Source organism: Zosterops lateralis (genome assembly GCF_965231275.1).
Source record: "Zosterops lateralis genome assembly, chromosome: 1".
Lineage (NCBI taxonomy): Eukaryota > Metazoa > Chordata > Aves > Passeriformes > Zosteropidae > Zosterops > Zosterops lateralis.
Genome location: NC_139762.1, coordinates 42691806 through 42710185, shown reverse-complemented (window position 1 = coordinate 42710185; position 18380 = coordinate 42691806). Strand labels below are relative to the sequence as shown.

Here is an 18380-nt window from a genome sequence, read left to right as displayed (position 1 = left end):
AGAAATACGTTCTTGCATCTTTTGCACTATTTGATTCTCTTACAAGTTAGGTAGAAGTATTTGCTCAAAGCAGCATTTTTCAAAAGAAAAAAAACCTGAGTAATCTCATTTTAGTCTTCTAAACTCTGCTGTTGGTCTGTAGGTTGCTTAGTTAGCGCTTCCTGCACATTCCTTTATCAGCATGTTTTAGATTTTATTTTAAGGTAGTAACGGGGAGAAACATTAATGTTGGTCATAGATAAAATTAACTTCAAATTTGTGTACGTAGTTTGTGGCAGGTAGAATTGTACATTCAACACACCTGCCAGGAGGAAGCTTCCACCCTTGCTGCACTTTGCTGTGCTTACCATCAGGGTCTATTATTATTTTAAAAAATTGCATTTAATCAACATGACACCAAAAACATGATTATAATAAAGTGAGATAGATACAAAATAATATGTAATAATCAGACACATACTGTATCTCTGAGCTTGAGCAGTGTCATTCCTAACATGATAGGAGATGGACTGAATTTCCAGTAAGGAGGCAACTGCTGAAAAACTGTGGCTACTAAGGAGCCCTCAGAATGTATTTGAGAAATCCTAGTTTGGATACCTGCCCCATGCTCTCCCCTGGTTCTCTGATTTCTTAATGGGAAGTAGGGCTGTACTATAACAGTTAGTGATGGGTCAGAAACTGCATCCACTTCCAGATAGAGAATCTACACATCCAAGGCTCAGGTGGGGTCAGTGCACCTATCATAGATAAATACAGCCTTGCTTGTCACTTAAGTAACTCAAAAGTTACAGTGTTAAGTGTATGACAGGCACAATAAAGCTTACCCCTTTCAAGATACGTCTACCTCCAGTGGCAACTCCTAAATGCCTTATTTTATGTACTTCCCATCAAATAACAGAAATAAGCATCTTTACATTTAACATTCTCTACTCGCAGAGAATGTTCTCTACTTGTATTTCCATGACACAGAGTAAGTCTACTGCCTATACTAGTTTGTTAGACAGGATTCTGGACTTCCTTTTGCAACATCTATTTAAATATATAGAAAACAGATCTTCTGAAGGAGAGGGCTGCTAACAGTCTCCCCAGCTCCCCTGAGAACAGACCTTTCTTCATAGGCTGAAGGAGGGCAGCACAACAAACACTTTAAAACCGTGAAGATGACTTCAAGCAGTAAGCAGACAGACACTAAAGTTCCATCAACAAAAGTTTCATATTTAATTCATTTCATACAAAACTGCCATTTGTAAACTTCTAGGCATCACTACTTTCAAACAAAGTCAGAAAGCAACTTCCACATTTACTTAGTGAGCCATAGTTACTGAAACATGAATTGATGTACTTTAGAGATTATACTTCCAGTTACATGAAGACTTAAGAGTTGTAACAGCCAGTGACACACTCTATGTCCAGTTAGCATTCTGCCTAAAAAAAAAAATCTAGCCTTGTGTCTTCACATGCTTGTAAGTTAAGCAGACATTAAATTAACAATTATTACCAGCAGGCAGGTCTGATATCGGACACTAACATGAACAGTATCCATAACATTCTGGCTAGTGGAAATATATAATTCACCAGCTATGTGATTCACTGTTAAAAATAAACTCCTGACCCCTTTCAGTTAGTTCACTGGGAACCCACCTTCTTTGACAAATACTTCTGTTTCGGTACAATGTTGGTTACTCTAGGTTTATGATCCAGTGTCTCTCTGTTGTCTAGTTGCTTGACCTTGTATATTCTAACAAGCCAGTGCTCTGAGGTAAAGGCTTCCTCCAGATGTTTAAATTTAATGTCTTTGTTGCCTATCTCCGCATTGCGTGTACGGTCAAATCCTGGGGGTGTCCGAAAATCCAGCTATAAAAATTAAAGTTGTGTATTAGTTTGAGACAAAACCCCGAACACCAATCACTGCAAACTGTGAAACTTCATACTCTATAGGGCAATCCCTTCAGCTGGCCCGAGTCAAAGGGCAACACTTCTCTTGCATTGGTTACTACTACACAGAAAAACCTTTGAGATCCTAAGGGACAAATTCATTCTTACTCCTGTAGCTGTCACAGGAGACAGTACCTTATGTCTCAGCAAAACCACCCTGTCTGCATTCAGAGATGAAACAACTCAAAGAACAGTCTGAGGTGCAGCAGCCTGTGGTGTTTTTTCAGCACAGCTGCTGCCTTTGTGCTCCTGCCTATACTGCAATAATTTGCACTTCCACAGTTTTCCGTATAATCCAGAAGTAGTTCACAATTATCAGTTAAATTTGGCCCTGCTGTGTTACAAGTAAAATCAACTGAAAAAAGGATTCTTGTATTAATACATCAGAAGGAAGGGTCCCTGGTGGGGGCAACAAGGGAAGAAAAGGAAAAAAACCAAACAGCTTTAGCTCCATCCATGTGTTTGGTGCTCCCAAAGGGGAGTGACAACTGCTGCCCTTAATATACAGTGTGGTTTTATACACTGATGTGACCTGGATGGAAATCATGTAGTTTCTGACAGACATTAAACAGTCAGTAGTTCCACTTGTGTGTTGCTATTACAACAGACACATCTAAAGCTCTCCACAATGTTACAGTTGATGCTTTAGTGAGCACACAGCACAGTGCAATCAAGATACTCATCTGGGGCAATGTGAAGAACACCAAAAAATGAAGTACAAGTGTGGGTTAACAGCAGAAATACTTTTTGCTAAAGGTTATAAACAGCAGACCATGACCAGATGTGTTTCCATTTGTAAAGCTCACTCATACTGCAGATTCTGCTATAACAAGCAATACTTAATTTAAAAGATAGAACGTACATCAAAATAGCACTTGTTTTCTTACACTTCAGTTATAATTCAGAATAAGTTGTAGCACTAACCTGCATCTCTCCAAATCTATAATAGGACATTTTATACATGAGGCAGTTCAGCAAAGTTGGAGAGCCTGCCTTGTCTACCCGGAATTCTCCCTGAGGGGTAAAGTAATCACTTTCCTTTAAAAAGAAAAGAAGATAAAAAGAGTCAATGCAAAATAAAATCTTAAGGGAATTTCTCATTCCTTTCCCCACAAGAAGACCCCTAAGAATCTCATCTGGCTATTAGAGTTTAAAAGCTGATTTAAGGTAACCTTAAAATGAAAGAGATGGTGCTCATTAAAGGTGAAATAGTTGCAAACTACCTGCTTGTAACCCAGACCCCAGTGGACCAGTTTTCCTAAATCTGTACTTTTACACTGTTAAAAGTTTAGTCACATCACTGTAAGTGGTTCTGGAAAAGTTACCTCTAACTGTAAAATTTAGTTAGGCATCTATTCTTCAGAAAGGTAACAAATATTGTATTGTTGATACGAGATTTGCAGTGTCACTGTAAAGTTCATATATTCTCTGTGTTTAAACCAAAAATTTCTGCCATTTTCATCTCAAGTACAAGATGAAAGTACGCACATGGGCTACTCCCTTAAGCCTGTGCTCAATATCTAGGAGTTTTTGTTAGGCTTAAGAAAATGTTACTACAGACTTCTGCAATCTCAGAGGTGTTTGAACAGCTTAAACTGTACATGAGTCAATATTAACACTTTCACTTGTCTCCTACTATTACAGAGTTTAAACAGCATTACAAATTTCTTCAAACAGTCTGAACGCTCCTACTTTTGTTCAAGCATGTGATGATGCACAGAGACAGACAAGATTTGCTGAAAAAAATCCTACTTTTAGTATCATGCAAAAACGTGAAAACCTTTTGAGGCCACTGACCTTTCAGAAGCAAAAGCATTGAAAGAAACTGGGCTAGAGGACACTGCACTCCTATTCTAGAAAAACAACTCCAGCACATGTTTCAAATAAAACGGCAATAAAATAGAGATTTCCATCCACTCTAGTGACCACTCCCAGACAAGTGATAACATAAATAAAAGGGTTTTTTAAAAAAAGCAAAAGTAGAAGTCCCACTTACCCGTATATCTTTGGGATGTTCCCCCTCTGCTATTCTCACCATCCACAAGAACTTATTAATATCATCACCAGAGTAGCCAATCACACCACCAAAAATAATCAAAACATAATCCACATCCAGGCTTCTCATGATCTCATATGCTGCAGACTCATTCGATGACATTGCTTTTCCCACCTGTATCGTTGCAAAAATATCTTTAGCTTTTGCATAGCTGCCAATTGAACAGTTCCACAGATCAGTACAGCCAGACCAAAGCCCAGGAATCCTGTGCCATGTGCTCTAGGATGGCCCTGCTTGAGCAGGGAGGTTGGACCAGGTGACCCCACTGTGTTTCCTTCCAGCCTGTGGTTGCAGGCTGGAAACTGGTCACTCTACTAAAGCCAACATTTTCATTCCAGATAAAGGAAACCCATTGTGAATATTGAGAAATTCAAAAGCCCAACCTAAATTATTTTCTCCTCTTTAAGAGGAGTGCTGCCTGTTGAAAGGAGTGTTTTGAGTATGAAATGTAGCAACAAGGGTTTGCCTTTTGTGGCAGCTACGTATTTTTCAAGTTGTAACTGTATTACCAAAAGCCTAAGTGTTGCAGAAAATAACTAATTACGAATTATTTTCAAAGCTTTAGATACAGCCCAAGGTGTACAAATTATTTGAATTTTTTTTTCCTTGAGCTCTGTCCTTCATTAATGAAGCAGCCATTGTGCACTGCACTAATGAAGGCATACAAGTGCATACAGGCACCCCCAGCACTGAATTCAAGGTAAATCTACACAGAGAAAATGTCAGAATAAAATGGTTTAGAGCTGTATCCAGCACCTCTTGTATCCTGGTCACTTCCCATACTTAAAAGAATTTGGTCAGCAACTGGCATGCAGTTCAGCAGTTTTGTTTGCTCTGGAAGCTCTTGTACTTAAAGCATAGTAAGGTATTGCTGTAGTCTAAGGGACTAACTATGATATAGATAATATTGCATCTGACTTGGTAACATTCAGCTAAGAATGTAATTAGGGAGCACTAAGCTTAGGTAGCAAGCTGTCAAAAGACCAAGAACCTCAGCTTCTTGGCCATTATCTTAATTAATGTGAAATTATTTGCCAGATTTCCATCTCTGTGCAGGAGAAAATCATCTGGACACATCTCCAGGGCATGCCTCGTTTACAGCACAAGTGCAGGTATCGGCCACAACACACATTTATTGCTTGGGTCCCCCTTTATGGAGTCTTCATTCCAAAATGGAACTTGACAATGCAGCAGTCATACTCAAGAGAATTCTTTATTGAAAGCCATTATTGCCAGTTGCTGCAATGTGTGTGGTAACTGTCCTTAGGCAACACAGGTGACTTGCACAGTCTCTATTGACATGGATGCACCTTGTCCTGCAAGAAACTCAGTTTGGATGCAATATCTGCATTTCTACCTCTTGTAGCAGAGGGAGGCACACTGAGATATCAGAGCTGAGTGTGCATTAAAACACATCAATGCTGTCAGGTCAACAACTAAATTAGAAGTGCATCAGAGTACGTGGCAATGTATGTTGAGTGACATTAGACTGATATTAACACCATCAGTACAATTTTCCAAGCTTCCTTCTAGCTGAATGTGAGTTTCCTGCTCTGTAAAAAGTGTGGATGTGTGATCCCTCTTCCCCAATATACATTTTTTGGACTTTGTTCAAAGCACAGCTTTGTTAATTTGTTGGTTTTGTACACTGCTTTTTGGCAGACCTGGTCCAACAGCTGTACTCACTACTGACACAAAAGAGAAAGAACTCAAGAAACTATCCTAACTATCCTAATTTCTTGAGCCCTTTCCCCATTCTGCCCTTGTAGCAAAACGTTCTGGGAAGAAATGTGATTGATGATGAGTCACCTGCACAGCGCAAGTTGCCCAAGGTGCTGCCCTGTAACCACAGGCAATGCTAACACCCTGCCTTAAGCACATGTACAAAGCTTAAACTCTTCAGAACTGAAAGAAAATAGTGGTGCAGACATTCTGTCTATCTGAAAATTTGAGAAGACAGAATTGCATTAACTCTGCTACACATCCACAGCTAGTCATAAATAATCACTTCCTGTGATTTCCCAGATGTATGAAAATTTGTCAAGTCATGTGGTCAGTTTCCACATGCCCTTCAAAAATCCTCTCAGCCGTGACACTTCTGAAATGCAAGGATCTTAGCTTTGATAGGCAGTAATGCAGTGGTACCAGCTGTTACAGCATTAATCCCAAGGGGAATGATTACCTTAGGTTTTGTCTATCCTCCCCCAAAGAAAAGGAGAGAAACTGAAGTGTAAGTGAGGTTTTGGAAGCTTCAAGTAAACAAAATGAAAACTCTGAAGCAAAATTGATCCCTAGACTTGAGTTTTTGCAAATGAAAAAAACATGTTCCTTCCACGTTTGTGTTTCTCACTCTATGCAACTTCTCCTTAATATCAATCACCCTAAAAGACATCTACAACTTCATACTGGACTGCAGTGTGAACATTTTGGTGTTTCTGCTGCACAGAAACCTGCCAGCCTTACCAAGGCGATGTGGCTGTTGTTCCAAGTGTTGTTATCAACCAGGGTTGTCCGGTTGGCCATTCCTGCTATCTGATACCCATAATCCCACCAGGACATCACTCTGGCGTGCTCGTCCGTGTTCTGTCTTAGCCAGTAATAGGCTTCTCTGAAGTCATCCAGGATGTTCCGAGTGCTGGAAAACAGGTCGTTTTATTTGCATCTGTACAAATCCTACCAACAAATTAACTGCACATGATAACTCTGGGCTCACAAATAAGGGTTTTCTTATGAGTTCAGCTCCCTTTGAGGATTTTGTCACCAGCAGTCCTAAGTTTGAACTCTCTGACAGCTGAACGTTCAGAAGCTGAACTGCTTTTGAAGACATGACTAAATGCATTTCCAGTCAAATGTATATTCTTAAACAAGTTTTCCTACTTGACTCCAAGGCTTTTTTTTAACCATCACTTTTATTGGCTTTGGGTAGGATTATTTTTATATATTTCATTAAGTATTTCAGAAAATATATCTTTTTGAAAATTAGAGTATGAATAATTTTTTATTCAGGTCACAATTCCTTTGTATAATAATGAGTGATTTAAAGGTAGCAAAACAAATTGCTAATGCAATGGCAGTAAAAAAGGCTTTTGTCCTTTAATCACTTCAGCCTATAGACCTTACTTACCCATCATGGTTATAAGAGGCGAGAACCACGCTGGGGCTGGAATATGCATTGCTGGTTACCCAGGTACAGTGAACAGCAAACATCATCAACAACATCAGCATCAGCATGGTCACAATGTTTTTGATATTGGGACCCAGCCCTTCTTCTGTTTTTTCCTGCTCAGACACATGTTTCCTCACTTTGCCTGCCTAAACAAACACAAGTGTACCTGTTATGGCAACTTCTATCATCCTTGACACTGGAATCCAAGTTTTCTAACTCTTGCTTCCTCCCCTCACCTTATCATACAGGTTGCCAGGGTTCCTTTTGTCATCCTCATCACTACTGTCTTCTATTGGTGGATTTTCCCTCTTCATATCATCACCCAAATAACGCTCAAAGACATTGGAGAAAGCAATTGCTGACAGCATACAGACCACTGGAGTCAAAGTGAGCATCAGGCGAACCATCACTCCAGCAAAGTAAACAGCACTGATTGCATACAGAGCAACTGCAAGGAAACACATCTGATGGTGACACTTAGAAAATAACACTCACTCTGACTGCACACGTACATGCTCTCCATAAAACTACTTCTGGAAGTGGGTTGAGCATCTGTGTGCATAAAGGCTTGAGTGTGCATCTTGCATTTCATTGCTTTTTAATTTACAGACATACAGCTGAATTAACATTTATCCCTTTGAAGCCTCAAACCCTTCCTGAGATTCATCTCGACAACTGTTAACAATAACACAACCCCATTTTCAATATTCATTAGTAATGGGTCAGAAGATACATTATTAGTGATATTTAATATTACACACCAACAATACTACTGGAATAATAGGTAACTTCATTTGATTAAAAAAATCAAACAGCTCTAGACCAAACATGTTATTAGAACTGAAAGAGCAAAAGGAAGTGTTACAATTTCATGTAAATATTAAATTTTGATTAAAGTTAGAGGTATCTGTGGACAAATTGGGGGCTTGTCTACATTATAATTCTATACAGATGAATAACATGATGTGAATCCTATTCTCAAGGAAGTATTCCTGAGCAGTATTACCTCTACTTTGTCTTCCACAAAGCATAAACCAAGATTTTCAGAAGACTAAAAAATATTAAGAATACATTTATTGGAAAGAAAAAAAAAACCCACCCCAAACAATCCTGTATACACTGATTGGGAATATCCAATAGTGGTTTCCTTGTGGTGGACTCCTTGTTTGTTACAGTTTAACAATATTCTCTTGTGATAGATTTGCCACAGAGATCAAGAGACACTGATTTATCAGATTACATCATGTAAATATTTTCTACATTGTGGTGAGGCAGTATGGCTTTCCATCCTTACTCATAGGTCTCTTTATGCTGTGTTAAATGGAAGGTGCTGCCTTCAGTAGGAGGCTGAAAGCAAGTTGCCCAGCCCTGGTCTTGACAAACATTGATTGTAAGGCAAATAGCACAGACTACCTCAGAGTAAACATTTCTACTGCCCACACACATCTTAGGTAGCTTAAGAGGCAGCTGTATTAGCCTGGAGCCTCCCATCACTGTAAAAGTCCAAGACCTGAGTGATCTTCACTCCTCCATATGGCTTACAATTGCTTACAAGCCTTATTCAAAATCAGAAGCTGGCTTTCACAATACAGCTTTGCACAAAAAAAGAAGTTGTTGCTGACACAGGGAGACTCCACACTTCCAGTCTGGCTCGTGCCTTATCTAGCACTTGTTCCAAAACAAGTGATTCTGTCCACTAAAATAGCAGAAAACCTGGAAAGCAAAGGCATTTTGAATTATTTGTGATGGGATGAGTGTCAGCTACCCAGAGTAGGGGGACCCTGCATTTGCACTGAGCTGTTCTCCTGGCTGACCTGTACTGTGGAACCATATGCCGCCAGAACATGCAACTCCAGCTGCAGAACTGAACACAACAAATGCCTGCATCACACCACCTGACTACACTCCATCACCATTTCAGCAACCTCTGCACTTTTATACTGTTATAATGACTATTAAGAGTTGCCTACACCCAGCAATCACCTTTAAATACATCACTTTTAAACCATATTTTAGAACAAGCCACATATTGGCTTTGAGCAAACAAAACCAAAGTAAAATCAAGTTGACGGCAAACTTTTTCAAAGTAATTTTAAAATATTTTCTCTTACCAAAGACTCTTTCATCATTGATGTTTTTGATACAGAACCACAGCCCTGCTGGGAAAGTACACACGAGAATATGCAGATCAAAAAAGAAGGAAACCCATGTTGTAGGCTGATGCTCAGACACAGAGGCAATGATCGGGATGTGAATTTTCGCATACCTTTTTTAAAAAAAATTCAGTTCAAATTATTTTGAAAAGATAAAATTATTAAAACTTGTAAACATTAGGAATTCTGAAATTAATCTCAAAGGAAGCATTTCAATTTTAAATGGTAAGTACCTTAATCACCAGAAATCTGATGAAACTCTTATACCAAAGAGCTCCCTAGGCTTTACTGTATCTAAGAAGCATTTGGTGTATAGTTATTTAAAACAACAATTATTTCCATACTAATTAAGACAATGAAAATTATGGATGCTTCATTTGTTTACAGCTAAATATGAAGCCAAATTCACCAAAATGAAAACACACAGCTATGGAAGCCCCTTTACTACATTTTTGAAGAGAATCATCAATGCAAGTAAATCTCCTAAAAGTTCAATATTGTATTTCAAAACCTCTACACAGAGTATCTTAATTTTCTTAGTAAAGACAGTTACAGTATTAAGTACCAGATCAGTTACTGGTGCACCCATATTCTTTCAGATGCTGAAAAAAAAATCAGGCCTTGTCTACACTCGGAAACACATGTCATCTAAACAACGTGTCAAACACTCAGTGCAGACAAGGACAAAACTCCGCTCTATATACAGACAAACTATACATATGGACCTAATCTAGGGTGCTACCATGATTGAATGGTGAGGTATCAAACATATGTCCTTTTCTTCACTGAGATCTAATTCTCATTCAAAACTGTATTGTGTGTTTTAACACAATATGTTTTTCTAATGTAGACAAGCCCTCAAAAGTTTAACGCTGTGTGTGTCTATATATATATATATCTATATCTATATATATAGACAGGCAAAGAACAACATCTATATATTCCTCAAGTAAATCTGAGGCTTCTCTACTGACATCTGTTCTACTCTATTTATTATAGCACTGGGACAGAATCCTGTATAAGTTGAATTTTGGAGCCTGAAAAAAAGTCTGAACTGTGCAAAGTTTGAAGTTCTTCTATCCTTGCTTTAAATCTTAAAAAAACAAATATACCAACTGAATTTCACGTTAAAATATTTATCTGAGAAAAATACTTCCCATTTTATTCCTTTTCTCTGTGCTGACTAAAGAATCCAACAAAGTATTTTCAAAGGTTAACTAAAACAAAAGATTAACAAGATTTTTACCTGTGAAAACACACATTAATAAAACAATTGTTCAGAGTAGACATCTGTATATACAAAACAGATGTATGAACCTAATATAGAGGCAACGTGCAAGATCATATGTGCAACCTTTTTGTGATTTCATGCAACACTGCACAATGAAAACAGTCTAAGGCTCTTAGTAATTTTTAAATGTGTACTCAAGTGTTGGCACAGCTTTCAGTTATTTTATGCTGACATACACACTACAGTTTCATACAGAAAAAACATACTATCACATATGCAAAGACTTGCAAAGAAGCAAGAAATTTCATAGTCAAATTAGTGAAATGGTTGTAAAGATCATGAAACAGCTACTACAAATACTCTCTTTAGATAACTGATTCTCCTTGACTGAAATACTAAATGGATTTGGGGATGAGGAGAGTAAATGATTATTAGTTTTAAGTAAAATGCTACCAATATCTAATCTTAAATCCTTACTTACCCAGTGTCCCACAACGAATAAAATCTACCACTCCAAGGAGCAATATAACCTGAAAAAGAGAAGAAGGAAGAAAAATCTTTTTGCTGCCTAGGTTTTTAAATGCAATAATTTTTCTACTCCCTCAAGTTATAATACAAACCCAAAGAAATTTTCATTGAACTTGTAATATATGTGAACCATACCTACTACATTAGGCAGGCTATAAAATCTACCAACCATGAAGGAAGCTGGTTTTGGAACACACTTACAGGATCACACTGTACTTGTTAAGTACAATCTGAGTATTGAGACACGCACACTTCTAAAAGTCAAAGCAATGCAATACTCAAATAATATGACAGATAGCAAACTATACTCTGTGAAGGAGTATGAGAAAAAGAAGACATAATTGATAAGAAACTACTTCATTTTTCTGAAATGTCAGCAGGAAACTGGGAACACTCTATAGCCAAAACACAAACACTGAATGAAACACTTTTTTTTCTCTTGATTCTATTTGTGGCATGGAATATAAAAGCTCCAATTAGACATGCTGATAAGGTTTACATATTATTTTATAAAACAAGGCTTTTAGATAAGTTGAATATGAAAAGATGAAAAGAAACAGTACAATTATTAGGTGAAAGATAAAATTATTAGAAGTTATTAGGTGATTCTTAAATTTTTATTTCCACTTTCTTTGCAACTGTTTCTGCTCCTCCTGAAGACAGATACAGACAAGGAGAAATAAGAGAAGGTTAAATCCTTTCATTATTAACCAAGTCTTTGTGCATGACTCAATAAGTCTTCCCTCTATCTTACATTCAAAATTAGTATAATCTGATGGAAGGGTTTAGTTTAGTATCTAATTTAGACATTTAAATATTGTGGTTAATGTTTTAATACATTTTCCCTTCAGTCTTCAAATGAAGAAATTGCTCCCAATCCAGTGCGTGCAAAGGAAGAAGGAACTGTCAGCACACAAGGAACTACTGGTTCTGATCTTCTCTGGACGTAGACAGCCTTCACCTGAGGGCACTGGAAGACTTGGCCAACGTGAGAGCTACCCACCATCTTCACCTGGGTGACAAGGGTGCCCAGTGCCTGGGAACTGGCTACTGCTGCATCTCTAGGCATACAGGAACCTACAGGGCAGTAACCTGCGCTGCTGAAAAGACCATGGAACACAGCCTCCTGAGACACACTGATAAATGTTTTCCTCACTGCTCATTTATAGCTGAAGAAGAATGGACAGGACAAATGGACCATTTGACTGGTTGGAAACTGGCTGTCCTGACAGGCTCAAGGTAGTACACAGTGGATCAGGGTCCAGCTGGTGGTTCATAGAAAGTAAAAATAACCCAGAGGCCAAAAGGAACTGTGCTAAATTGAAAGGAGTGGCTGACATGCCTTGTGGCAAGCAGGACTTCAGTCTAAAACCTGAAGCTCATTCTTCCAGATGCTGCACCTGGGATAAAAGGTCCAGATGTGGGCACCCTCTTCTGCAAGAGGACTACTAAGAAAATTGAGAGAGATCAGAGTGCTGTGAAGTGGTCAGGGGCCCAAATTGCACAGCCTGTCAGAAGCTGAGGGAACAAGGCCTGTCCCAGCTGATGAAGCAGGAATACTGATCAGTGAATTTCAGAAAATGAAATCAACACCTCCCAAGAACTGCAACAGAATACATGCTGAGATTAGAAGCCAATTTTGGTTCGACATGCCAGTCTGAAAACTTTACTAACTTATGCATGAAAAAGTAAATCAAACCACCATGTTTTAGAAGACTTTGAAACAAACAGAGATGCTAAGAATTCTTTTGGAGTAATGATACTGTGTAAGTAACAAAAATAAATCTGCTATTAAATAGTTCAAAATGTGGAAACAACTATCTTAGGTGAAGCCAAATGTCAATCATCTGGCTTACAAGCTATAAAGGTAAATGAGTTTCACATTTATTTACCTGTGTATGTCAAATAGATGACACTCAGGAATACAGTACCAGCAGCTAGTGAGACGCCCAAGAAGAACAATGTCTGAAATTCTTGCTTTGTTAATCTGTCTCTCAGATACTGCAAAAATGCATAAGCCTGCAGCAGTGCAAAAACACCTATGGAAAGAGGAAAGTTCTTGTTTAAATGCTCAAAAGCAGTACAACTGTTAAAGCAACCAGCATATTTGCCTATATTTGAATTGGAAAAAGAAACATACGGCACACCCTAACATCTTGAAACTGGTATAGTATCACCTTCTGACAAGTAACCTTTAATACTTAATAAGGGTAACACTTTCTTGCAAAAACAGAAACTTCCGGTGAGATAAAATATTCTAAAGGAGAGAGGCATCTGAAAACCAGATTGCATTGATTATGGCAAGAATGCAGGTTAACACACCCAACTAGATGTGGTGAAAAATTAAGAGACAGACTTCAGGCTACACACAATGCTAATGCAGAAATACACACAAACTAAGTTACTGAATAAAACAGGAGGAATTAATGAAAGAAAAAACCAAACCAAATAAGTTTTAAGTCAACTGAATTATATAAAGTTAGTGTTGAAACACCAGAATTCACTGGTGAAGCACCTGACGCCTTTAAAAAGGCTGTTCAGAGTTTAACATTAAACCCAGAACCCGAACATGGTATTTCAGGTATTGCTCATTTCATGGTATATAATCAGATCAATCCACTGATGAATCCTTTCAAATGTGAAAATTCAATGCTGGCTAGCAGAGGAATAAAATAAAATGAAGGTGTATAGTCTTTCTTCAAATTAAAAAAGAATTCAAGATACACAATGAAATTCAGTAGTTCTGAACTCCTAGAGAAACCCAAAAATTCTATTCACTAAAAAAATGTAAAATTCTTCAGAATCCAAATATGGCTTGGTAATTTTTTTTTCTTTTTCCTCTACATTCAGATTGTTGCAAGTCTCCATTTTGAAAGTACTTTTGTGTTAAATTTTAATGATTGTCCCATCACTGTCCCAAATACATTTTGGTAAGTGACTAAATGTGAGAAAAAAACCTGGGAAATCTAACAAATTGAACTATATCACACAAACAGTGCACGCAGTTAAACTCAATGTTAGCAGAGGTTATTGCTGTCAAGAAATCAAGATGTCTGACTGCCAAAAACTACTCAAAAATCAACATAAAGAAATAAATAAAAAAAAACCCCAACCCAAATAAGATTGAAATCAGTTATTTAAAATCACCCTCCTGATTAGTAACTTAAATAATTTGTATTTAACCTGCTTTGAAAAATTACAGAAGACTGTAAACTCTAAAACCCAACTGCCCAGTAAAAACTGTGTTACCAATAAGGAATGTTTCAATTGTATAATGAAGACAACATTGTATTTGTACAGTGAAGGCAACATTGCATTGCAAACCTTCAGCGATTATCAATGTGTAAAGTAAGTGCTTGTCAGAATGCTAATTGATCCAGTCTTAGGGAGGTATTTTACCTCCATTAGCTCACACAAAAAGAGGTGTGAAAAATAATATATCAATTGGAAAGGAAAACTTCCCAACAGACACTAAATTGTACCTCTTCAATAATTTGCTTTGTTACCCTGTGTTTTTTCTAATAAAAGGAAACAAAGCTGCGCAAGTGTTTGAGGTTTTCCTGTGTTAAGCAGGCTGTTGGATGCAGAAATTTCATTTTCTTACCTGCAGCTGCCATGTGTTCACTTGTTCTAATGGGCTGAAATCCCACAAAAGGTATCTGCATCGATAATATTAACCCCACAATGTAGAAAGTGCTATATGCTAGGAGAGAAAAATGTGAGGAGAGGGGAAGAGAAAGATGGGAACAAAATTAATACATGTTGGAAAAAGCACTGGCTCCATCTTCAAAGAGAAGTCCATCTTCTCCCTTAACTTCAATGACAGCAAAACAGAACTGTATTACGCTAAATATTTCAGCCTCCTAATTACTTTTTTTCTTCTTTGACTAGAATAAAGGTGTCTATTGCAACCAATTTTAGTGGATATAGCAAAGTACTGCTCTTTCTAATTGCACTGGTTTTTCTCCTCCTAGGAAAATAAGCCATTTACCTAAGATTCTCCAGCTTGAAAATTTTTTTCTCTTTCCATCTTGTTTTTGAGAGTCATGGATGTGGAAAGAGCTCTCAAACAACAAGTGACATAGGAAGCTTTCTATATGAGAAGAAATTGAAGGGACCAGACCTCAAAAAAGCAAAACATTGAAGAGTCTACTAATTCTTTAGAAAATGCAAACAGGCACCATTGTTGTTTAAGCACAAGAACAGAGGGAATGCAAGAAACAGAACAATAGAATTAAAAATTAATATTAAGCATATGTATTGATAGATCTGTATGAATCGTGGGGATTTATAACTCCCCAGAAAATAGAGGCCAAGAGCATAATTAACATTACTATTATTAATATGAATTCTTACTGCATATGCATTAACAGTCATATACTTTATTTCAAAGGGGGTTTTGGTCCTCAAAATTACAGGGTGAAGAGGAGATGGAAAGGGAAGATAAAAATATCACATCTGAGAAGCCACAATGCTGATTACATCTGAAGTAACCAGAAAACTTAAAGTTCAAATGAAGTTCTGTTCCTTCAGTGGCAAACAACAATAATCCACCTGTGAGATTTTTAAACTCCTACAAATCCTAAACCACTACCTGGCTCTAGATGGCCTGGATCTTACAAAGAGATCCCTGTTCTCATAGAGTCCTTTACTAAGCTCCATGAGATCAGTTCTGGGGAGTGCATCACTGAGCAGTTGTCTCCATAGCACCTATGTGGTCTGGCTGAGGGATTATGCTCCCAGGGCACTGTCTGAGCTCCAAACCAGTCAGAAGTGTCAGGGATGACATTTCCAAGCACTCGGTTTATTCCTTCAAGCACCTGCATTGCACAGCTTGGCCTAGCTACTCATCTATGCCCTCTTAGGTCACTGAAATGCATTTTTCCTGTAGGAAGCTCAATTTTTGAAGAATTCACTACAACATAAATCATTTACTGTACCAAGCAACTGTTACAACACTGCCATCCTGTGGAAGTTCAATGATTGGCATAAATCACTATATTTCACATTTGTTAGACTACTGTAAATCGTAATTTTTAAGTCCAGTCCTACAAGTACTATATTTTCTATGTGCACTGCCCCCAACCCTTTACTCCCACTTCTTTCAAAAAGCTCCATACTGACTGGTACTGAAAAGATTAAAAAGGTATTTTACGCAATATGACAATTTTTCTAGGAACTTAGAAACAGCAGAATGATAAATTATCACAAACTTTCCATGTTCCTTTATATTCTACAGTTTGCATAGCCTTTGCAAAAACAAGAAGTTAATTTTGATTCCTGCATGTTGTTCTTATGGTTGTAACTTTGACCAACTCCAGAACAAGACCATTCTCTCCTACTGTGGGTAAAGTCATTTTACAAAGAATATAATTTGCAGTACACCACACAAATACAGTAAAGACCTACTGAAAAGCTTCTCCAGAGTGTATAATCATATATTGGCCATACACTTTCATCACCATCACCAGAAATAAACACTCAATTAGAAATTTTAGAATACTGAAATAGTTGATAGAAATATATGCCTGTTCACATTTTGAATGATAAAACCCAAGACATAACAAGGAATTACTGAAATGAAGTTTTAAATTCTGGAAGATCCTCAAATGTTTCATTAAATATTCTGATAATTATACAGAACCTAAAAAAGTGTATGAAAAACTACAGAATTGAAGTGTGCAAACATAATAGAAATCTATATCCTCACAAGTGTAAAACCAATTATTTTTTAAACATATGAGAAACTAAACAGAGACTACAACAATAGAAAATAGTATCAATGGTTGTTGTATCTGAATAAAGAGGTTATTCATTCACCTCTCTGATAATACACTGGAATTGTAAGCACTTGTTCATAATGATTAAACTAGAGGATCTGAATGAAAGCACTGGCCATTGTCAAGATGAAAAAATAAAAGCACAGCTTGAGCTTTCAAATGGAGGGAGCATCATCACTATTGATGCCAAATGGGTCAGAAGCTATCTGGCTAATAAAGTTATCTGCCTTCCAGCCCTAAAATATTTTAAAATTGGCAAACCCTTCACATTCTGGAAATTTTCACTCATTACATGATTCTGAATTGCACTCCCAGATACATCAGTCATGTGCCATTAACCTTTTCCTAGGTGTATAAACACTCTCATGAAAAATATATACCAGGAAACCATGACTATTTTTAAAAATTTGGTTCTGTCAAATATTGTTCTCTACATTTATGTTATGTTGGATTAAACTTAACACAGCCTTTATAAAATGGTTCATGCTAGCTTGAAATAAATTTAAACAACTGATCTAGAGATTATAACCCCCAAAATTCTCCATAATAGTAAAAAGAATGCAGATTTTACTAGCTATTGTCAGCTGACAATAGTTTTCAAAAGTTTTAGCCACACATGGTTAATTTTTTAAGAATTATGTGACTGCTACAGGCATGGTAACAATTGCAACAAACTCTCCAAATATCTTTACTCTCCCTGTTTCAAGGAGCTTTTGTAAGCTCTTCCCTCCATATGAATAGTTTGGAGTTGAAGCACACTTGAATCTCCTTTGAGAAGTGCTTGAACGTTCTTACCTGTTTTACAGAAACATCCTGTTAAACAAACCTAGAAATGATACAGTAATATGAGATGTACAGACTTCTCCTAGGGCTTCCCATGAAAGCTTAAATTAAGACGGCAGTTGCAATGAAACAGCAGAGCAGTGATCACATTTTCATTCTGACAACTCCATGGCAGCACATATCCCTCACTGCTAAAGGGCAATAACATCTCAAAATACTGTAGCTATTTGCAAAACAAACATCTGCCAAACCCTTTAATTCCTATGAACATGCAATAGTATTTTCCCCATATGAGTTCAAAGACTAGTTAATTTAAAGCTGAAAAAGCAAGAACACTTATTCTTTATTGTTTCTGGCTACCATATTGCTTCAGGATTTTATAATTAGTTTATTTAATTTTCTCTTGCCTAATTCACAGAAATCAGAAAAAGAAAATATTCAATAAAACAATTTAAAAAGGAAAACAAGATAAATTACTTTTCCCTTAAGTTAGGAAGAAGTAGTTAATGAAGAAGTTAAGTAATACTAACATTAAAAATTAAAGATGGGTTAGAGCTTTTTCTCTCTCTCTTTTTTAATTTTAATGAATTTCCAATTCTCAATTACATAGGGCAACAAAGAAGTATGGAAGCAATATTTATAGTTTTGATAACAAAATTCAAAACTGAATTTGAGTAAATTGAGCAATTATTGTGGTATATAATGGTTCATACATACATAAAGTAATGTCTTTAGCAGGGACTAAGAA

The 18380-nt window shown here is 37.1% G+C and overlaps 1 protein-coding gene across 1 annotated transcript in view; it reads right to left on the bottom strand.

Moving 5' to 3' along the window:
• STT3B (STT3 oligosaccharyltransferase complex catalytic subunit B) overlaps positions 1–18380 on the bottom strand; it is a 50730-nt gene that overhangs the window by 1991 nt on the left and 30359 nt on the right. The window contains exons 6-15 of the mRNA XM_083858361.1: positions 14674–14772; positions 12962–13108; positions 11023–11071; positions 9269–9423; positions 7394–7605; positions 7116–7303; positions 6455–6626; positions 3932–4105; positions 2860–2973; positions 1642–1854 (exon numbers count right to left, since the gene is read on the bottom strand). Of these exons, the coding sequence (XP_083714487.1) occupies positions 1642–1854; positions 2860–2973; positions 3932–4105; positions 6455–6626; positions 7116–7303; positions 7394–7605; positions 9269–9423; positions 11023–11071; positions 12962–13108; positions 14674–14772 (1523 nt within the window). The remainder of the gene's footprint in view (positions 1–1641; positions 1855–2859; positions 2974–3931; positions 4106–6454; positions 6627–7115; positions 7304–7393; positions 7606–9268; positions 9424–11022; positions 11072–12961; positions 13109–14673; positions 14773–18380) is intronic.